Source organism: Falco rusticolus, chromosome 6 (genome assembly GCF_015220075.1).
Source record: "Falco rusticolus isolate bFalRus1 chromosome 6, bFalRus1.pri, whole genome shotgun sequence".
Lineage (NCBI taxonomy): Eukaryota > Metazoa > Chordata > Aves > Falconiformes > Falconidae > Falco > Falco rusticolus.
Window position 1 is genome coordinate 20,206,474 of NC_051192.1, and position 23,686 is coordinate 20,230,159.

At 47.7% G+C, this 23,686-nt stretch overlaps 1 protein-coding gene across 1 annotated transcript in view; it reads right to left on the bottom strand.

The window, feature by feature from the left end:
- XKR6 (XK related 6) overlaps window positions 1-23,329 on the bottom strand; it is a 181,864-nt gene extending 158,535 nt beyond the window's left edge. Inside the window, exon 1 of the mRNA XM_037391666.1 lies at window positions 22,599-23,329. Coding sequence (XP_037247563.1) covers window positions 22,599-23,329 — 731 coding nt within the window. The remainder of the gene's footprint in view (window positions 1-22,598) is intronic.
- Between the last annotated feature and the right edge of the window lie 357 nt (window positions 23,330-23,686).

A 23,686-nucleotide genomic window follows, 5' to 3' on the forward strand; every position in this document is an offset into this window, starting at 1 on the left:
GGAGACTGCAAGAATTTCCCATTTTTCACACTGTGATATCCTAGGACCATGGCGTACACTGGGCTGGGCTGAAGCAACTGGAAAAGCAAGAGCTGTGCACTGGATACACCCAGCCCCATGATGCTCACACCCCATAGTAGCACCGACAAGAGCAGGACTAAATTGGTGGCTGCATTGTGTTTCAGCTACCTTTGAAGAGACGGAAGCCAGCAGAAGCAAAGCTCTTGCATTTCTGTGATGCAGTTATCCCAGGAGAGCACTTCTGAAAGGTTTAGGAAGCCTTTTGATTAGAAGGGAAATTGGAAATCCTAGCTACAGATCCTAGCACGTAAGAGGCAAAAACCTGCTGTCACCAAAACTACCCATTTAATTTTTTTTTCACAGCCCTACCAGAAAATGAGTTACACAGAAAACCAGATTAAGGAGAGGGAAGAACAGAAGGGGCTGTTAGCACAGTCTCTCTACCACCTCCACGGATGGTCCCTGCTTCAGGTAATTCTTTCTCTAAACCTACCACAGAGAAACAACCGCACTCACCTATTTTAACTGTGATTTCTCTTCAGAGACAAGATGACTGTATTCTGATTTTGATGCATCCTGGCACCTATCAAGCCTCCTGATCATACAAGTAGTGCAAGGTGCCTCTCCCACCCTTTTCCAGCTCTGCTTCTTCCTTGAAAAACTGCATTGGACAAGGACTTAGCCCTAAGCCCAACAGCTTAAATTAGTCAGTTCTACCTGTGAAGGATGGCATCTATGCACCCACATTTGGTGGTGGAGGTGGTACTCCTTTGCTACTGCTATAAAAAAAGAAAAAAAAACAAACAAACAACTAGAAAACTGGACCAGTCTTGAGCCAGAACTGAGTGGCTAACCCTTCCCCCTAGGTGCTCCATCTGCAAGGCTTTGCAGTGTGGGGGACAGCATCAACACCACAGAGAAACTGGCATGTTAGTAACTCACCTTGTGCAAAGGAAAGAGCAGTTTTCAGACCTGTCTGTAGCACCCTGGGCAAAGGCCCAGCTCATCCTGGGACCTGGTAGACCAGGTGAGGACAGCAACAGGCTCTAGAGGCAAAGGAAAAAGGCTGGAGGAGGGAAAGCTTTGTAGGAACAGGAGGGCGGGGAGGTCTGGCAGGCCCACTGGACAGGCAAATTTGCTTTTCTTAGATTATTTAGGGCCTCTCCCTAAATCTTCCTTGGCCCTGCCGTGTCTAACGCTGGCCCTGCCAGAGACACTAATTTTCCCTGCCCCATCTGTTTGGATTTGCTTACTTACTAATTTATACAACTTCTAGCTCCATGGTGGCTAAGCATTTTAATCACAGTGATTAACACACTGAGCAAGAACAAAACAAAAATGGTTAATCAAAGGCTATTAGCAGTGTTTGAATGTCTAGACACTGCTTTTTACACATGAATGCTGGTTAACGATCATCTCCCCATAACGTTCATACGGTCTCTGATTTATTCATTCTTCTGCCAGCTCCGCAGTTTGCCACAACCACATCAGAGATTTTGACCCATTTGGCACCAGGAGAATACAATACGCTCCTGCAGGAAACACTCAGGCTTTTCAGCCTGTCTGAAGTGCTTGACGCCACGAGCAATCACGAGCAAGAGAAAAACCTCATGAGAACAAGCACGCTCTGTGTCAGAGCACAACAGCATGCCCGAGGTGCAACCTGCACTACAATGCGCCAAACTCCCCGTGCCCCCCACACAAAGAGGATCCTTCCTGAGCCAAGGAGTAGGACAGATCTACCACAAGAAATGCCAAGAACTGTTATCAGATGCACAATGTCCTAACTGGTGTTTGCCACAGCAGGAGTATTATTTATACACAAGCATACGGAGTTTGGTATTAACGTAAGCCTGGGCTTGCTCCTGCAACCACTGTTACGTGAGCTGGCAGCTCACCTCCTGGATGCAGTACTCACCACCCCCAAAACTACTGGCAGCACCAAACAGAGCCCAGTGCCCATGCGGGAATCAGAGCCCTCCTGGGTGAAGCAACATCCATACACAAAAAACAGGCTATGGCTCAAGGATCGCTCACATATGCCAGGCACAGGGTACACAAGGAAGCGAGAGGATGCCCTAATACCTGGACAAAGTACTAATTTGGAAAGCCCAAGCCTCTAAGAATGAGCCACCTCAGCAGGGAAAGCATGTCTTATCTGTGTTTGTAAAGCCCTGTGTAAACTAACAGCCTTACACAAACAGGATTTAAAATAAAAATACAAGTGCAACTACAGGGTTTATTGCTTTAAATACATCTCCAGTGGTTTACACTGTGAACACAAGAGTTGAATGGTTGTATTTACGAGTCATGGCTGCCTAAAGTAAAGCATAAATGTACAATTGTTTGGGTTTTTTTAAATAGTTAATACAACTAAAAGCAGCCAAAAGTATGGCCACTCTTCCCTGCCTCCAATTCCAACTAGTTGTCCTGCCACTTCTGTCACTGATCTCTTTCTAAGGCCCCTTTAGCCAAATGCTAAGTTTCATTTTTCTTATGAAACAGGGCACCACAGCTGCAGTACTGGGCTCTGGGCTGGTTCTGGATTCAAAAGCCTCCAGTAAAAGCTGGTTTTGGGTAAATGTCCATGACAATCAGTAAAGTCTGAAAACGCTACAATCCCAAGCCTGCGCACAGACATTATGTCTTTCCCTTGAAATAATTAAAGGTCTATTTGGTGGTAAACTAGAAGGAAATCTAATGAGCAGCACAGTGAAATACCCTTGTTCTGCTCTAGTTTTTACCTGCCTTTTCCAGCAAATCACCACTTCAGGGACATTAGTCATTTTAGCTATATCTTGGCTTCCTTAGAAGTGTACATTTACAGCAAAATAGCAGTTCTGGGGTTTTTATCGATGGGTGAAATCCTGCAGAGACACGTATCCAAAGTCAGGGTGCGGTGCAATAGAGAGGAAGACAGCTATCTCAAGACAGACCTCAATTAGCTCAGTCGAGATACATCTCCAGCCACTTATGTTCCTTAATACAGCGTTACCAGCCACTGAAAGTAATAACCACACTGAATTTGCACATTATTAATTTTAAAAGGCTGGCTGGTAGATCCTTACATTGACTGTCCCAGCTTTGCACCAGTTCTCCTCCATCATCAATTGTTTCTTTATTACTATCTAGGTGTCTCAGGGACAACTTAATACGGTACAATAGTCTCTCCTCTCTTCCTTGCTAATGAATGTAATAAATAACTACAGTAAGCATCATAATCAATATTACACTCTGCTCACATCCTGGAGAACACAAGGTCTGTGCCCTGCAGTCCTGCTGAAGATGAAAAGTCTCCATGGGATCCAGATCTGCTTAGTGCCCAGACAAAGCAGGTGAATTAGCAGCAGTGAGCTGGGGTACCAGGGGACAACCATGCTCTCAGTAGGGCTGGGAAGGCATCGTGCAGCCGACGGGTTTGTGTTTCAGATGAGATACTAAGCACAGGTGCCTGCTCACTTGTGCTCGCTGCAAGCAAACCTCGAAAGCAGGAGTAACACCGTCAGTGCACCAAAAGAAATGCAAGAGGAGGTCACTCAGAAAGGTAAAATATGATAAAAACAATGAAGAAGGGGCAGAAAGAGACATCAAAAGTTTATGCACCAAGTAAACCTCAGAAAACAACCCTAAAGATTCACTTCTGCTTCAAGAAAATAAAATATTTTAATGGGAAAGTGTTACTAACTGCACAAAATGAACAGGCTGGAGCTACTTGTAATTCTCCTTCTTATAAGGCAGCTCTCTTATAAGAAAGCTCTCAAGATACTGAATGCAACTGCTTTTCCACTTTATTTCCTGCTCTTACAAATTCAGAGGAACCCCACACAAGATTTCACATTACCACTTGTGAAGTGATGATATTCCTCAATTCATCCACCAGCTCTCCACCTTCTTCCTGACCCGCTCCTGCACTGACAGCTCCAAGGTGTGAGCCAAACCACATTATCCAGAAGCTGAAATCAGAAACGAGCTTCTCTTTTTAGAACAGCTATCACCTTTGAGATTAGTTATTACACCACTTGGTAGCCTCCCAGAAAGTATTTAGCAAACACATCTTCTTGCAACGCCCATGCTCCCTTCTCACTGCTTGCCCTCTTCCAGGATTTTGCTTCAAATCAAGCCATACACCTTGCAGCTGGGATCATAACCTGCTGCAGCAAAATCAGTGGGGGCCCAACTCTTGCTAGACCCACTTTGGGAGTGGCAAGTACTCCAAAAGGCAGAAAAAGGGAAAAACGAGAGAAACCACAGCCTCACGACTCTGCCAATAACGCATCTTTGCTGCTGAAGCTATTCCTCGTTTCACGCCAAGGCATCCCCGTGTAAAATCACTCCAGGTACCCTGTCCATTAGCACATGCATCCCAGGTGGGAGACGGCATCTGATCCTGAGGGGTTATTACAATGCCATGTCTATTTTCAGAGCTGGGTTTCCCCATTTCCTGAAAGGTGCTCAGCTCTCTTTGCAGCAGTTGTAGAGCGCATGGGTATTTTTTAAGCAATCTTATCTATAAAATCTTTCACACTAAAACACGCTTCAACTGCAAAATAAATAAGACACACTAAAAACACCAACAGAAAAAGAGTATTTTCTCGACACATATTCCTAAAGCCCAATACGCACAAAACATTACCTAATAAAAATATCAAGAACAAACACAAGTTTTCCAAATCTTCTTCACTGCGCTATTCAGCCCAGCTTCTCATTTGACTGTAGTCTAGGTACTACCTTTAGCCAGAAGATACTGCTCATACAAACCCGAAGGATTTCCTGCAAGGATCTTCAAGTCTGATATGACACCAGGAAAGACCTTGGTCCTCCACATCTACACCACAGAGAAGCTGGAGAACTGACCTTGCAACATTCAGTATCTTGCTCCACTCAAAGACAAAAGCCTCCACAATTCATCTATGGAAAGGTACTTCTTGCACAGGTATTTTCTTCCTCTCTAAGGGGCAGAAACTCATTCCACTGGTTTCAGCTCTTCCAGGATAACTTAATATGTCTAGAGCTAAAGTTCAATTCCACACTGGAATTTGCATGGAAAAAAACAGCTGTAATTGTCCCATTCTCAGTTTTTGCGGGAAAAGAGTTTCAAACCCTCAGAATTCATGTCCTTCCATGGAAATCTCCCTGATCAAAACAGCAAGAAGACACCAAGTGAAGTAAAATTTTCAAAACAGCACTGAAGGAAATTTTGCCAAGCTTCAAAAGCCCTTAAAGGACTGAAGTATTCATCATGGGCTATTAAACACACGCCACCTCCTGCTCGGGAACTTTCTAAGCCATAAATGCCAGATGATGGCATGATAACCTGGAGGAAAATCATAATGCACCTGCCCAGATCCAACGCCTTTTCCTAGGCCACCTGTGCTCTCTTCTGTTCGCCATCAGAAACACGATAATGAGCTGCACGGCATTTTGGCCTGAGATCTCTGAAGATACAAATGCTTTGGTTGCACTTCCCTATACTCCCAGAAAAGCTCTTTCAAGTATTGTGAACTATTTTCAATAACTCGTAGGATTCAAAAAACTAAAAAAGGGTATTTTATGCTCAAAGGCATCACAGTCATCACAGATCACAGGGAACTCTGCACAAGAGCTAGTTATACCTGTCACCCAGAGCCCTGACCCGTTCAGGACACAGAGTTATTTCTCTAATTCACCAAAGCACGATCGAATGACTGCAGGACACCCCAGGAAAGCCCCCATCAAAGCCAACGCAGAGCAAGTAAACCCAGCACCAAGTTGGGAAGGACAGGGTAGCAGACTGCCTCATTTAGATAATCCCACTGTTTGACCCAAGGTAATGCAATCTTATCAGTTAACAGAACTCCTGCGGGGGAACAAAATACGCATGAGATCATAAACTGACAAAAGCTGTCTTTGCTGACTGAACCCAGAGGTTTTAGATGTGTCTAACTCTTCACGTCTGCACATCAGCCCCAATGCTGTGGTCTGTGTAGCTGCAGAGATACACAGAAGGGGAAACACTGTATAGAGGAAAATAATAGCTACTCCACAAAGCTGGGTAAACAGCCTAATTTAAAGCATAAATTTCTTTTTATAATTCTACTCATATGATTAGGAAGAGTAATATATAACCTTTAATGGGCCAACAGTCATTTTGGCATTATCATTAGAATCATCGAGCAAAGGATGCATGAGCAAATTTTATGTTTGGGATGGTAAATTTTCATGGTCATTCCCTGCTCCTACGAATGTGCTTTTCTGAAATCTAATATAGTGCATAACAGTGCTTTCAGTAAAACCAGCCTTAACTTGTCAGGCTTTTAAGTTGCATTTGTATTTTGGACAGTCTCTTTCGTTGCTCTCTTCTCTGCTAGCTCTTCATTATTGGTTGGTAGATGACCTTAAATGACTTCTCCTGCAATTAATGTCTCCTTAACTTGAACTATTACTAGCTTCTCAGCCTCTGACACTTTTGCAAAACTTTCAGAAGTTACCCTCCCCCCAGTTTTGGGTTAATGTTAAGGGCCCTGAGCAGGAAGGCTGCCTGCTGCAGACCCAAGCCAGGACTAGCTGGTAGAAAAATTGGGCTAGCAAGGCTGCGTCACAGGCTGCTGGTGTTCAAGCCTCTTGTTTGAGCATTTGAAGATTCTTTGGCTAAGAAATGACAACAACGGGCTTTTCTTCCTTTGATTACTACTAGTTCTCACCTATTATGCCTGGCTGTCTGCTGAAGGAGCTGGCTGGGCTCAGATGGGCTAGCGGGGTATGGGCAGCTGCCAGGCACTGCCTCTGCATTTGAGGCAAATAAGGTGACAGTACCCAGGCTCCAAAAACGCGAAACTTTGTGAGGGTCAATTGCTGGATGTAACCCTAGCAGGTGATGCTCAAAAGAGCAGGCAGAGTCAGCCTGGGACAGCTAGGAGCTCTCCAGGCAAAATTCTTAGAGGACCCAACAAAGTCTGTGTGGAACAAAGGAAACACTGAAACCTAAAAAAAAACCACAAACAAAAACACCAACCACAAAACCAAAAGGGTTGCTACTAGCTGGTTTCTGCCATTGAGCTCCATAAATACAGCAAGTAGTCCAACCCTGCTGGAGACATTCGGTTTAAAACAAAACAACGACCAGAGCAATTCAATGCACTAATTTTACACTGAAACCCCAGGTCCAGGAACAGGTAAGAGTCTAAATAAAACACTTGGACCTACCTCAGCATTACTGCTGAAGAAAACAACAATACCTGCCAAGGCAAAAGCTGAATACTCTCCCACAGATGGGAAATGGGTGAAGCGCAGAAAACAGAAGATGGGCAATGCCAAGGAAGGAGGACATCGCTCATCTCTGAGCTCTTAACAGATACAGGAGAACCACACCAACAGCACAAACACAAACTCAAACTTGCAGTTAGAGTTAACACAGATTAAAAGTTTTAATGAAAGGCTTCCTCTTGGAAAACGGACTGGAAGGAAAACAGATTATTTTTTTTTTTAAAGATGACTGCTCTTTAAGCCTAATCGGTAAAAATCCACAGTTTTATGATGGTGAAATTGCTCCTAAGAATGCAGACTTCTATTTTGAGTGACTAACAGATGTTTTCGCTGAGGATTTAGGACAGGAAGAATACAAATGCAACAATAATAGCAGCCTAATGAAGTTTAGTCTTCAGTTAATTCACACAACCAATTAATGCTATACCCAGTGGAAAGTGTTACCAAGGCAAGAACCCTTTCTTTGACTGTCAGGGTCAATGCTAGGCAAAATATCCAGTCTGAACGCTTGCATTTTAATTCTTTATTAGGGAAGAGCAAGTATGCTGTTAAGACTGCTGTGGTCCTTCACAAGTAGTAACTTCACAGCAGCACACAAGAACACAGCACTGGATCCCAACCAGAAACATGGCCCCAATTCCAGTCTGGCTCCTCGAGCATTCAGAAGGCTTCAACAGCTTTCTGTTCAAGTCAGCACGGTTTTCAATGTAGGAAATGGCACTAACTACTGAATTTTCAGTTGGTGCATCCTCGTTCATTAATTCCTACATGGAATACTTCAGCTGTTCCCCTCCAAAACAGAAGTATGATTTTGCCTTTGCATTTCCCCCAAAACGTGCTTTCAGGACCGTCAAAGCAATTCATTCAAAGCAAAGAGATGTGACCTTCTCGGTCTTTTAGCACCTTTGTTGGAAGTGTTGGTTTACAAATCCCCTAATCCCCTGAAAGAAAGGGGAAAATAATCCAGTCCCAGGCAAAGAAGTCAGCAAAGCCATCAGAAATTAAACTTAAACCCTGAATTCAAACTCCCTGCTGCACTTACATAGCTCCCTGTAACTGTAGTAGCTTTTTTTGCTCTGAGGACCCAGTTAAATACCAAAAAGAAAAATATAAGTGTCAGAAATAATTTTCCCTCCCTGCTAAAAAACTGGTCACTTCCCCCAAGTACCACAAATAGCCAGTTCCTGGTTAAAGGAGCAGCAGGGAATTCCAGTGAGATCTGTGTGTTCAAACAGAAAATTCAGTGGTTAATTCCAAGGCAGAGCTTGATCACAACAAGGAAAAATAATGAGAGCCTTTAACGAAGCTCTAATTGTGCAACAAGCCATACGGGGGGGGCGGGGGAAGCACTTTTATAAATGGAATTATTAAACTCCAGAGCAGTAAAACAAGGACTAAAAACACGCTCTGCACAAATGGTAATAAAGCATCCATTAAGGTGGTGTTTTGAAGCATACTGGTGGAGGGATTATTCAGATAAATGATAGGTTACCTGGGCAGAGTTTTAGTATTAAAAAGCAGTGATCTTACTTTTTGCTCTCCTGAATTCTTGGAAGGACAATATTTCCCTTAGGGTTAATTTTTATTTTCTTACGAGAACTTGTGGGGTGTTTCAGCCCACCTCTGCAGACTCTCCTGCACATATGGGGCATTACTGGAAAGGACTAAGCAGTAATACCAGCCCTACAGGGTTCATTTGCCTCTTGTATTCACTGTCTGACAAGCAGATTTCAAACTAGTGTTTGCATCCCAACCAGAGAAGCCACACCAATTCTAGAGCAGCTGAGGAAATGTTTGAGAACGTTTGCATTTCGGGATGCCAAGATCTTCACACAATAAAACTGTAGTAGATCAACCGTAACTTTTTGCAAAATTGTAAATGACATCTGAAGTCATGGCTGTGTTCACCTACTGAAGGATGATTAAGCTGAAAATCTACAATTACTTCTAATCTTAAGTAACTGAAAGGATTTTAACTCCCAACATACAGTAGCTAAGATGTGATATTACTGGGAGCTTTTTGAAACCAATCAATAACTATTAAAGCTGGATCCCATCAGCTACCACCAGGTATTAGCCACTTTCTCAATATTTCAAGTGTTCAGTTATTCTTAGATACAGTTAAAGTAGTAAAATGAAGTGGTCTCATACTGACACTGCGATAAATATGAGATTAAATATAGAACAAATTTATTATTCCCTGAAGTCCTACTGAGTGTCCTGATTCTTCTGTACCCACAACAGTTAGTTTACTTTGATGTTTTATTATCCCAGATCTAAAGCGCACCATTGAAAAGCAAAGAGCGTGCTGGTTCAAAGCCACACCAGGAATGAAGCAAATGCCAAACTTGAACCTGCAGATTAAGATGATCGCCCTCTGACAGCCATCATGCCCCACTTAAAGCAAGTGGCATGCACACAGGAATGATTTGTGACACTGAGCGTGTGTGACACATCACAACACCCCTGCAGTGCCTGTGGGCTGTGAGAGGAACATGCCTGCAGGAGACTGTTTTTCCTAATACGCTGCTTTGAAGAAAGCAGAATAATCAACCCATTTTAAAACCACTGTTTTTAAGGGCTCTGAGGAGTTTTAAAGTAAATCAGCTAATTACTCAGCTTGCCTTAAAAAAAATAATTAACCCACAAATTAAGTTCAGCTGGGTCTGGGTGAAGATGGATGACCTCAGATGTGAACATTTCTGGCTTGCTGCTTGTCCTGCACTCCCAGGATGGTCCCAGCTTAACCCCACCGGGTCCTTACTTAAGACCAAATCATGAAGAAAACTGCAAGAACAATGAATCGCGTCCTCCCCCATCAGCATCCGAGCTGGATATATTCACAAGGACATGAGCGTTTGGGTCTCAGCAAGATGGACATGCCTGGGCATTTCTCCTTCCTCCATCACCCACCCAGGTTTCACCCTTAAGCATTAATACTTAAGTGATCCACTGAATATAAATCTCCCAAAGGTGGTATTTACAATCTAATCCCTTGAAGGGATCTGGGCTCCACTACTGGAGCACACACGGGTCATAAAATAAATTTAGACCCGAACAGGTAAACCATATAGCCACATCCAAAAGCTAGAAGTGGATTTTGCTATAGATTCTGATAGGTTGGATACAACCTTCTCCAGCTGGGAAAAAACCTCACATATTCTCACAAGAAAATAAAAATTAACCCTAAGTAAGGGGAATATTTTCCTTCCAAAAGTGCTGCATCCTTCTGCGCTTCTCCTTGTGTATTAGGCAGGGATGCCACTGTCTGTGCAGCTCAACCACTATAAAAGCATTCCTGGCACCATTTTGACCAGGACCTACCAGCCCTCACCCCAGCAGCTCCTCGGCACTGCTCAGGAGTTGGCACAGCCCAGAAACCATTCCCAGCTGGCAGCCTGGAGGCAGCCACCCTGTCCCAAAAGCCAAGAAAGCTGAGCATGACAGAAACGGCCATGCTGTGCCAGCCCACCTCAGGGCCAAGGGACAAATCCTGCCACTATTTAGCTCCCAAGCAGAGATGCAGTCATTGACAGTGAGCTCCCAGCAAGCCAGACAAAGAAGGCTCTATGCTTGATGAGTGCACATGGTAGGATTTTGTGCATCTTTTATTGAAGGGAGCAAATTGAAGCAAGGGAAAGCAATGAGATGGACCCATGGAGGGGCTCTTGTGTCATCCAGAAGTGAGCTGCATCAGATTTGGGGCTGGAGCCTTTCCTGGCGTCAGCGGTACGATGTATTTGCGTCAATGCATGACAATGGAATCAGACTGACAAGGACTAAGGTAAGATTAAGCATTCAGGAAAAAAGCGTGTCCTTCACAAAAACAAGGGCGCGAAGGTCTATCATACTGCCTTTCCACACAGCCACGTGCCGATGCGAAAGCCTCAACCTCCAGCTCCCACTCCAGGTCTGATGCACATGACTTGGCAAAGCGCTGCTGCAGCTCTCTCCAAAGAAACCGTTTCTTCCCCAGCCCAGGTGTAACAAACCCCAGGAAATAAAGCATTAAAGCAACCTCTTCCCGTATCACCAAGTCAACGCGTCGGCATGACAGCCCGTATATGGTGACCTTACATCCCAATGTGTGTTCATGTCTTCCCTGGGCTTGTAGCCGTAGGTCTCCTGCAAGGGAAGAACGGATGCATTTCTGCAGCCAGTGCTTCGAGAGTCGTGGGCGCACACTGTTCCAAATTATTTCCATTCCTCATTAATATTCATAAATGAACCACAATACTGCGCCTTCAATCAGCCGTCACACACCACCCACGCTAGATGAAAGGACAACTACATGCGATAAGCAGTTTATTGGATAAAAGTTCCCTTTAGACAAGAAGACAGCTATTGCAACAGCGTAAAACTGATAGCATCCCATCACCAGTGTACGCGTGGAGGAAGTATCAGCAAATCTCCCTCTTTAAACCAGAGATTCAGCACAGAGAATGCACAATGCAATTATTATGTTAATTCATCTGCATTTTTCTGCCTGCTTGAGGCTTGAGCTGGAGGTAGGAACTTCAGTTTGAAACACTGGCATTTTGTGTCACCAAAACTGGCTACTTCGAAAACTTCAATCGACACCCAATTATACCATCAGTGTTTCAAGTTCAATGCCCTGTCCCTTCGGTCAGCATTGCTGCACCACCAGTCCTCAAACGGGGACAAAAGGTCCTTGCCCTTCAGCTTTGGCTTTTACCTACCATTTGCTCAAGCAAGATCCAGAAGGTGCTTTTCCCTATCCTCCTCCCCAAACTCTGCCTAGGTGGCAGAAAACAAGGATCTCATCTGCCCATGGAGAACACGGCCTGGGGATAAGAGACTGGCTGCAGCTGTTGAGCACCAGCCCAGCATGGACAATAAATTAATTAAAAAGACACCTGACAATCACGTCAAACCCAGGTATGGCGATGGAAAACATTTAGTCTGTAACACCACATTCCCCCCTCACCACCAGATGGAAAACTAGTATTTTCCAGTGATAATGGCAATTGGTTAAAACGAGCAGAGAAAGGTTTATTGCCCACCAGTTTCCAGAGCCATTCGGCTCCTCAGCCACAAGGGACTGAAATGGTCTGCCCAAAAAAAAGCGTATTTACACCCATTGCCAGAAAGGGAAAGTATAAATATTTCCAAAGCTTTATGAAGGCTAGTACTTACAGTCATGCTTTGAAAGAGAAAGAATAAAGCAAAATATTCAATTAGAAAAAATTACTATAATTGCAGGTTCTATTTTATCCCTTCATTAAAGCAATAAAGTGCCTCGCAATATTGCTGAGCTGGGATACAGAGCTTAGTGCTACTTAACATTTTAATATACATCCAGGGGGGGCTAATTTAATTTAGATCTGCACGAGGGTCTTCTCCTCCTCCCTGGCCCCTACTGCCTCCCCCTACACTTCTTAAAATATGGCTGGATATAAATGCATGCCTCTCCCCCATGCCAAGTGAAGTATACGCAGAGCTGAGGCTGGACATAAATTCTGACACACACTAGCACAGCACCAAGGAGGACATCGAGCACATACATGCACAGCTCCACACATACAGATGCCCTGTTAAAAGTGTGTTGCGTGCACCTGAAAGTTCTGGCACATGAATATTTTTTTTTCCATTGGAAGAAAACATCCAATTTCTGCTCCCCCAATATTGGACAAAATCCTCTTGGAAATGTAAAACCATACCATTTGGCTCTAATAGCACATTAATCCCATGGGAAAGGATTTACTATTGAAAGTCACTGAGCAAGCAACTGCTGAGGCTGAAGAAGGCGGCTCTTACTCCCAGCCCTGGTTCTCGCCACGCTTTCCCCACACTACAATGCTACAAGTCGTGGTTTTCTGAATACAACCTCGTTCCTCCCTACAACAGAAGATAAGTGAATCTTATTTTAGGGAGCTCTTCATCCTTTTAATTAAACAAATTAATATCACTTCTCCATATCTCATAGCCTCTATTATCTTTTGTGAACTCCTACAATTCTGTTGTAAAGATATACTGAAAAAGCCCTAATTGAGATAATCTCTGGAATGCAAGAGTTGGTATATTTTTAGCCATGTTTTAGAACTATTTTCCCTTTGTTTCTGGAATGCCTCCCATCCTTCCCCCCATGCCAGACTGTTTACATTATTTAAATGCCTTCTGCTTATACCACTCTTCACAATTTTTACTTCAACAACATCGGCCTCCGTTGCTCTTTTTTCCTTCGCTTAGACATAACTGGGATGAATTCCAATCCCAAACTCAAAAACCACTCCTGGTGCTTCACTGCTGTCTTCCGTGTTTGGTACACCAGGCAATGTATTACTGCCAGTCCTATCATCCAAGACTGCTGGGGGGGGGGGGGGGGGGGGGGGGGGGGGCGGGCGGGGGGTAACCAAGCACAAAGAGTTAAACTGTTCTTCTTTTATAACAGAAACTGGCGAAATGGTGATTTTCCCAGACACTGGAATTCTCTGCAAACTCACAGGGATACTTGTCAACCCCCTGTTTTAGCAGACAAGCCTGAGCCATCCACTGAGAGGATGTGGGAGCCTATCACTCCTCTCTTTTTGCAGACAGCCACAAAGTCCAGCACCCACTGTGCAAGCAGAAGCATGGCTTGGTATCCCTGCCCCACTGCTGCCCTATAGAAAACCTCATTGAGCAAGACCTGCAAGCTGAAGAAGGCCCCGGCAGCTGGCCACACCCCTCCATCACTTGGGTTCAACTTGCTTTTTCCACAGGTTTAATTAGAAAGGTGATAAAGGCAGCTCCAGGTGCCAAAGCCTTTTGCATTGTGGCTCCTGAAGAGTTTTTAATAAGAGTTCTGCCAAATTGGTGAGGGTTTTACAGCAATTTTTTTCCCGCATCAAGATGACCTCCAAAGGTAGAAAAGGTGATATAGCAGAACAGCCTACTGAGGTTTTCCAGCATGAGTACAGACCTCTGCAGTATTAATTTAAGCCTGTTCACAACCAGCTTGTTTTCCTTAGTCCCCGTTCACAGATCATCTACGGCAGGGCACTAAGGCAGCATTTATGATGCACTCCTGTCCAAGTCCCATTTCCCATGGGGTTTTGGAACAAGTGAGAAGATGCCTATTCTCTCAACCCATCCTGTGCCGAAGGCGGTACAATACTCAGATATTTATTTGGGATGTAAAAATCCGCAACAACCTCCACAGCAGGTAAACCGAATCATCATAACGTGCAATTGCGCAAGCAGAGCGGAGCAGAGGAAGAGGAGGTCCTTGCAATAAAGGCTCTGGACTTGGATACAGGAGGTTTCAGTGAAGCTGCCAATTCCACAAAAGATCTTCTGTGCAGCTGAAGTCACTTAAGGACAGATTGTGAATATGTCATGGGTGAACCTGAGCTCTCACAGATTTCAAAAGAAAGGAGATGTGAGGAGAAGCACAGTCTTCAGGTCCCATTATAGTTTTGGGGACACATTTAAGATTGCCTCTCACTCTATTTTTTGTTTCTTGGACGAGATCCAATTTTGCTCTAACAGAGCTGCTGGTTCAGCTAGGGCTTCAAGACACGGATGCAAGGAGTAATACACCCATTTATACCAAAATAATGAAAGCACTCAGTCCACAGGTCAGATTTGCCCAGGGGACTCCTGAGACTCCTCTCAAGCAATGAAGATGTGGCTCCTACACTACAGCAGTTATGGATAACCAAACATAGGTTGAAACCAGGATATAGGGTGATGGGCAATACAGATCCGCAGAGTCGGGGGAGTTCAAGCCATGAGGAGGAGCTGCAGCAGGCTGCTACCAGCTGCCCTGGGTCACAGCCATTTGGCTCAGTCCCACAAACCAGATTTTCGGAGCATCCTTGACACTGCAGGCAGACCTGTCCCCAAGGACATGGGATGTGCCTGTTGACCTGCCTGGCAAAGATCAGGCTGTTCTGCTCCACGGGGTAAGAAACACAGCTGTTCTTCTACCGCTGGACTGCCACTAGGTTTCAGGATTTTCTAAAGATCCTTCTCCCCCAGGGAAGTTCTTTCCCTGTTTTCTTGAGATCCAGTTTGGAAAAGCATCTCAGTGCCCTAAAGCAGGCATAGCAGACTAGGGCATCAGACCGAATCCCAACACATCAGAAGAAGATGGGTCAATGAAGTAACAATATTTGGCACATGTTCTTTGCTTATACCTTTAATCACAATTTAATTTTATCCCCAGCTATACCAAAGCATTACTCTGATTCATAGTTACTTCTGCCTAAAACCTTTCAGGTATTAAAACACTGGCTTATACGACCACTGATTTTCATGACAGTGAGGTGCTAAAAATCAAGTCAGGATTCAAGGGAAATAAAGCTAAATGAAAGTACACGGAGAAGTTCTGTGAGGGATCCAGACTTGTCCATAGGCTCACCTTCATTCCCCAAAGAAAATTACACATTTGACATCCAATTTCTGTTCCTTGCAGTCTCAAGACAGCAAAAGCAGCTCTCCTCCAAAGTGATGCTTTATCACCATCAGTTCTACCTCCATCCTTTTCATTAAAAGAAATGCTCCCTGAATAACCTACATTTGTACTGAGAGGAGAACCACTGCAAGGAATATAGCTAGCTCAATGCAGCTAAAAGCAAAATGGAAGTGTCTAGAAAGGTGGAAAATAGAGAGCTTATAATTTCAACATACAAAAAAGATGAGCCATCATTCCCCCCTCCCTTGGCACCCTGCCTCTCCTCCACCAGGAAAGGCACTTTTAGGTTGCCACTGGCATTAAAGAGGAAACTGTAGGGCACTTGGAAAAAAAAGGCATGACCGTCTTTCCTAGAGTTCAGCATGAAGCTTTAGCAACTGAAAAGGGACGCTCTGGTCAAAGACCACGCGGGTAGCAGCACTTAGTAAAGCAGCCTGCAACCCAACTTCAAAGCAGCCATCTGCTCTTACAGTTATTGGACTCCTGGAGATGGTCTCTTGAAAACACGTAGCACCGGTGTCCTTGCCTTGAAAGCCATAGGAACTTCATGCTGGTTCCAGTAAGAACAAAGTCAGGTCACCAAAGCATTTCTGTTTCCCCTTCCTCCTCCCCAAATACCACAGCAGAGAGGTGACTAGCTGCTGTCACTGCACAGCCACCTTACCCACGGAGCACCTCCTGCCCACATGGCTTTTCCTCAACAGCACCTCCACAGAGTCACACAATGGTCAGGGTTGGAAAGGACATCTGGAGATCTAGTCCAACCTCCTGCTAAAGCAGGTTCTCCCAGAGCAGGCTCCACAGAATTGAGTCCAGGCAGGTTTTGAATGTCTCCAGAGAAGGAGACCCCACAACCAAGAGGAAACCAAACTCCAGTTTCTCCTCTGAATCCCACTCACCCACCTACCCAAGCCATGCTGTCACTGCAGAAACGCTGAAATACATGGGAAGGCGAGCTCCCAACAGGTCAAGGGCTGAACAGTTATTTCTCCCAAGAAAACGTTTAGAGAAAACTCTGCCCTCCCAAGGCTGGCACCGCCGATCTGCTTCAACGTCTGTGGTTTGACCCCCTCTAGTGGGTAGCACTCAACAAGACACAGAGCCTTACCACCACCCCGCAAACAATGGAGACCCTACTCAAGTGATAAAGCCTTTTTTCATTATGATGATGGTGATTTTCCAACACACAAAACCTACCTGCCTTGCACTTCAGATTCAATGTCTTTGGACCACTACACTCAAAGCCCAGAGATCCCATGGAAAACTCTTAGAAATGGAGGCAGAGGGGGTAAGGTTTTGGGAAGGAAGAACCACCTTGCTGACAAAAACAAACCACCACCATATACCCCAGACCCGATTTTGTAGGGAGAACATATTTATCATCTATCCCAGAATGTCTTCTCTATGCCAACTTGTCAAAAGCTGACAAAACTCCATACTATAAAAGCAAGCTGTTAAAACTTGGCTAAAGGGAAAAACTTAGCTGCCAGACAAGCTAACCAGAAAAAGCTGAAAAAAACATTTGAGTATGCCAGGGAAGGCAGTAAATTTACAGAACGTCTCTACAGAGCTGATCATCGCAAACCAAGACAATGAGGCAGTATTAGGTCAGCAGCTTCTCGTTCATCTGTCATTTGACAAGCAGATGTCTCCCACTTCCAGGGACTTGGGTAGGTTATCTTAAAGAGTTGTAGCTGCCTGTATTTTTTAACTATCTGAAGTAGCATGTATCTAACTCACGTTCATCCCAGAACAAAGTATTTTAGTAGAGCCTAAACCCACTCATTACATAGTAATTAAATACCCCATATTCCGTTTAAACCCATTGATTCGTCCTTCCACCTCCAGGCATGCCGAAAGATGAACAACTCATAAATTTGGCCTTTTCACTAATGAACAAGATGTCAAGCCTTTGCCTGAATTTCAGGAATTTTTCTTTTAGTCACACACATACATAAGGTGGTTTTAATGTCAAAACAGTGACAAAGGTTGCTCTGATTTGGTTGATTGGTTTTTTTTACAGGATGTTTTCCTTCTAAATATGTATTCAAATCAGTTTTAAAAGCAAAACCTACAAACATATTACATTCAAGCCACAAAACTTACCATTACTGACAGTTTAACAGACACAGCGATTTCCAGCTGATCAGCATTCATTTTAGCTCAAACTCTACATACTGTTAATCCAATGGAATCCAATAATGTTTTCTTTAATAGCATGCCGCAACCCAAAGGATCGTACTTTATACTCTAAACCTTGTATTCCAGGACAGCAATCATGACCCACTAACCCACTTATAAGAGAGGTTAAAGAAAGGTACATCAGACATAGAAGTTAGACTCTTGTCATTAATACAACTTGTGCAACCATCCAAGATACAAAAACTTCAGGTCAAAACTATTTCTCCAGAATTTACACAGCTGAATGGCTTCAGCGAAAGCAACAGCCCTGGCAAGCTCTGACAGCCAGCCCGCCTTTCGCCTATTTCCAGCAAAACCACAGCACTGCAACATCCCTCCTCAATGAACAGCCCTTCTGCAGCTTGCAGCGCAGCAGCTCAATAGTGAGCGTAACGTGCCCCAACTGGCATCCTTTGCTTTTTGGACAGCCTGGCTGAATTGTTCTAGTCCTCAAGATAATCTAAGAGATGTGAGATCAAAGAAGAAAATTGTAGATCTATAAAGGTAAAAATGCCAGGACCTGAGCTTTATCAGTTGGAATGCCAACTACTTCAAGCAGTTAGTTGATCATACTACTTCAAGCATGAATTAAAAATATAGAGAGACACATATACATATATGTATACATACACACAGATTTTTACAACATATATGTATACTTTCTTCCCAGCAACCACTATAGGCAGGCAGTATTAACACAGCCTCTGGTTCTCAGCTGAGCAAGAAACAACCACAAAAAACCCAGAAATATCACTAACTGCTCCCTGCCCCATACTTGCACTGCCTCCTCAGCACTCCTGCCTGGTCACAATTCACACTCTGAACAGGACAAGAGAGAACATGAACAGAAAATAAAGCCCCCATCCAGACTGCTCAAAAACAAGCTACTTCTCCCACAGTCCGGACAAAATGAAGAGACAACCCTTCTAAAATAAGAGGCTGATGTACATTTATATTTCTGCCATAAAATGTTATTTATTCATCATCTTACCAGCAAGTCTTCGCAACATTTAGGAAAAGAAGTCCTTATAGGAACTGTGCTATCCCCCAAACTAAACCCCAGATTACCTAACATATTCAGGACAAGGATTTCAGTACAAGTCCAACCTGCCCTCCTCCCCCCCCAATTCTCTATGACACCGCTTCCAGCTGCTGAGCAACAGCCACAACAGCCTCTACGCTATGTGCAAGTCACAGCGCGTATCCATGATCACGCAGGAAACCTGGCTCAGTGGGTGCATTACGCACTAACTTACATCGTCCCAGGTCTTCCTCCTTCATCCCCAGGTCAAAACTTCTCACCAGCTTAAAGCGACTTAGCTGCAGGCAAACACCGCTAGAGCACTGCTTTCTGGTATTAGTCCCATCACCACATTCAAAACTAATTTTAATGGTGTTTGTAATAGCTACAGTGGGAATGCAAGAAGACACCCTCGTGGAGGCTAGCCCACAGATCCCATGAAGTTAATTCTTGTTTTGGTCAGGTACTGGGAGCCAGCTCCACACTGACAGTGTTGCCCAGTGTGCCTTAAAAAGCAGCAGCCATGTGCTAGAGGGATTAGCAACCAACAGAGGAGAAAGCTCCTTTATTTAACCTAACGTGATCCGGTCCATAGAGCTTCTTTTCAGTCCCTTTTGGCAGTCCCAGCCCTGCACAGCCTTGGAACCAAACGTTTTTCCTCTGCATTAACAAAGCAGGGAAAAGCATGGGCAACTTCAGCGTTGGTTCTTCACATGAGCAAAAAGAAAAGAAAAAAAAAAATCACCCCTGCACATGCACCCCTCCCCATCTCTGCCTGCATCCCTTCAGCATCCCCCTCCCTACCTGTTCACTCAAGTATTCCAAGGCATGGAGTATTTTTGCGAACACCAGCTTTCACCACAGCTAATACACAACAAATTCTTCTGCCTGGCTCCAAGAGGGGAAAAATCCAACTTGCCAGAGGAGCATCTGCATCAAGAACTGCTTTTGCTGATGGGATCAGCACTCGAGAGTACCAGGGAAAGCAGGAGAAAGGGTCACATACTAATTCATCATCTTCATGCATCACCCGCAGACATCCCCCTCCCGCCATCCCCCAGCCCAAATCTTGGCCACAACAACAACAAAACAAACAAACAAAAAAAGAACAACCCACAAGCAGAAGTTGAGAACAAATGTGCTTTGAACGCTACACAAATGACATTGAAGATGCAGAAGAAATATGCATGTTGCTGTTGTGCTGCACGATTTCATAGGCTTATTTCCTAGGTATACATTTCATGCACCCTTCCCACACAGATCCTCTCCCCTTCACCCCTTAGGTTTTCTTAAAAAAAAAACCAAAAACCAAAACACACAACCCTCTCTGATCCCTAAGGATTATTTTAAAAGCTACAAGACCTATTCAACCCCATCTGCAGCCTCTTCCCCACAGTCTAACCCATCCATGGGGTGGAGGGGTGCATCCACCACCCCGTGACAGAACCCTGAAAGCTCCCTCTACCCTCCCTCAACCACCCCTTCCAACTTAAAACCCCACGCCCCATCTCAGAGGATGCTGGGCCATGCTAGGTCTTTACAGTTGTCCTTACAACACCCCGTTCTGTAAGACCGACATCTCTGTGGTGGTGTTTGCATCTACAGGCTTTCATCCTGGAGAATCCCTCCCCGCCTCCTCCCACATCTCTTTTTGGGGAGGATAACGCAATTTCCAGCTCACTCTGGAAGATGCTTTTTTATTCTCATGGAGCCCGGGGTCACTTCCCAAACCCTTCCTCCGGCCAGTGTCTTCTCTACCCCAGGACCTCTCCTGCTGGGGTGGGGGAAACAGTCCCCGTCCCTGACCTTGTCTCACACCAGCAACCCCAACACCATCCCCACTCCCCTGCCACCTGGCCAAGAAGGTTTCTTCTTTTGCTAAAGCCACATTCAAGGTATCATGCTGTGTTCTTCCACTCCCACAACCTGCACCTTCGGTGCACCAGGGGGGTCAGCAAACCAGGGGGCTCCCTCTCCGTCAGGTGGGGAGAAGCAATCAGGGGCAGATGCAACCCCTCATCCCCTCCTCTACAGGGGGTTCGATCCATGCCAAGACACCAGCCCTCTGGGAACAGCACATCCCAGCACTCGGCAGCCGAGGGTCTGCCCCCTGCCCCCACCACAGACCCTCTCTGGAGAAGCCCCCTGTGTTCTGTGGAGCCTTTTTCTTGCCACTCTGCTCTCCAGCTCCAGCAGGGGAGCGGTGGGGCAAGCCCTGCCCAGGGCCACAGGACCTCCCTCTGCAGCACTGCTGGTGCAAGGGTCACCCCCAGCCCCAGGCCCGCCTTCACGCTGTCAAGCATGGGGTGTCCCCCCAAACACACACCATCCCCCGTCAGGAAGAGCAGCTCCAGCCCGCCCTCCCCATCCTGCCCCATGTCTGTGGGGTGACGAGAGCCCACTCCATCCCTTGAGGCACCATCTACAGCCCCATGGAGCTAGAACCACTTCCACCCCCCCATGCTGCGGGGTGCACTGAGCCATGTTCCCCTCCAGGCCATGAGGTGACAGCAGCCCCTACTCCCTTCTCCCCAGACCCACACACTCACTGGGGGGGCATCTCTCCTCCCTTTGGGGCTCTCCTCAGTGAAGCAAGGGTCACCGCAAATCTCTACACGGAGGGCACTGACCCACGTCCTGCTTGAAGCAATGAAGCCCACTCCTCCCACCTCAGCCCCACAGACACCTTTTTAGGGAACTTCTCTTCCCCTTGGATGTCCTCTCAGCACAAGGGGGGCCCCGACAACTCCTCTGCCTGGGGGAGCACTGTCCCATGTCCACCTCAGACCATGAGGTGACAACGACCCCCACGTCCCCCCACCTCAGCACACACACCCCCTGGCTCATTCTGTGGGAATCTGTCCTCCCTTTGGGTCTCTCCTCACCCGAAGTGGGAGTAACTCCCAGATCTCCCCTCCTCCACATGGGGGACACTGCACCAACCATGACCACCTCAGACCATGAGGTGACACTGACCCAAGTCCACCTCAGACCATGAGGTGACAGCAACCCCCATCCACCCCACCTCCGCCTCAAAGCACAAAATGACACTGACCCACGTTCACTTCAGACGATGAGATGATGCTGACCCATATCCACTTCAAACCGTGAGGTGACAGTGATGCCCATCCACCCCACCTCAGCCAGGGGACAGTGACCCACCTCCACCTCAAACCACAAGGTGACAGTGATGCCCATCTGCTCCACCTCAGCTAGGGGACAATGACCCACCTCAGACCACGAGGTGACACTGACCCCCACAGGCCCCACCTCAGCCAGGGGACAGTGACCCCCATCCGCCTCAAACCACGAGGTGACAGTGACGCCCATCTGCCCCACCGCAGCCAGGGGGCACCGACCCACCTCAGGCCACGAGGTGACACCGACCCACGTCCAGCTTGGGCCACGAGGTGACACTGACCCGCGTCCATCTCCGAGCCGACCGCTACCCCCGCCCGCCCCGCCTCAGCCCGGTGACACCGACCCACGTCCACCCCAGACTAGGAGCTGACAACGGCCCCCGCCCGCCCCGCCGGGGCCAGGGGCCGCCGATCCACCTCAGGCCACGAGGTGACAGCGCCGCCCGCCCCGCCTGGGCCGGGGCACAGCGACCCGCGCCCGGGGCGCGCCGCCCCACCGCCATGTCGGGCGACGCGCTGACGGCCATCCCCGCTCCCCGCCAGGTCCGGGGGGGTCCCCGGCCGCCCGCCTTACCTCCAGACCTGCCCCATCTGCAGCAGGTGGATGACGGACTGCCAGACCCAGACGGAGATCCTGCAGAGGCGCTGCGCCCCGGGGGTGGCGGTGCCGCCGACTCCTCCTACCCCGCCGGCGGGTCCCCCCCGGCGGCCGGCGGCCCCCATCATGGGCGGCCCGCGGCTGCTGAGGCCCTGCACGGCGCCCAGCCCGCCGCCCGTGTAGTCCTGCACGAACCAGCGGAAGCTGAGGATCTGCACCAGCACCGAGGGCAGCAGCACGAAGGCCAGCGTCAGGCCGCACCAGACGTAGTCCCGCCGGCCGTAGTGGTGCAGCGCCAGCCACAGGTCCGTGCCCACGTCCCCCAGCAGCACCAGCAGCGCCAGCACGATCCACAGGCAGTCCAGCCACGGCCGCTCGCCCGCCTCGCCGGCCTCCGGCGCCCGCGGCGGCCCCTCGGCGGCGGGGCGGGGGGCCAGCGGCTCGGCGGCGGCGGCGGCGGCCGCCCGCCCGAAGAGGTTCCGCAGGCAGGCGCTCCGGCAGCCCCAGTAGCACGACGACGTGTTGCAGCAGTGGCAGATGTGCAAGGAGCTGCTGCCGCCCGGCTCCTCCGCGCCCTCGGCCGCCGCTGCCCCGACGCCGCCGCCGCAGACGCCCGCCGCCGCCGCCGCCGCCGCCTCGTCCAGGTTGTGCAGCTGGGCGAAGCCCACGCCGCCGCCGCCGCCGCCGCCATCCGACTTGGCCGCCATCTTGCTGCCGCCGCCGCCGCGTCTCCGGCCCCTTCGCCGGGCGCGCTCGCTCGCTCTGCCCCCCCCGTCCCCACTCCCGGCACCCCCCCACCCGCCGCCCGCCCGCCTGCCCGCCCGCCGCTTCCGGGGGCGGCGCTTCCGCGCCCGCGCAGGACGGGCCGGGCCGCCTAGCGACCGAGCGGGGCAGCGCCGCGGCCGGACCCCGCCGGCACACAGCGCGCCGGGCCGCCGCAGGGCACCGGGCACCGGGCACCGCCCGCGGTGCTGCCCCGCGCCCTCGGCCCCCGCGCTCGGTGCCGCTCCCTCCCCGCACCCCTGCACCCCCGCTGCCAGCTCCATTGCACCGGTTCCTTTGCA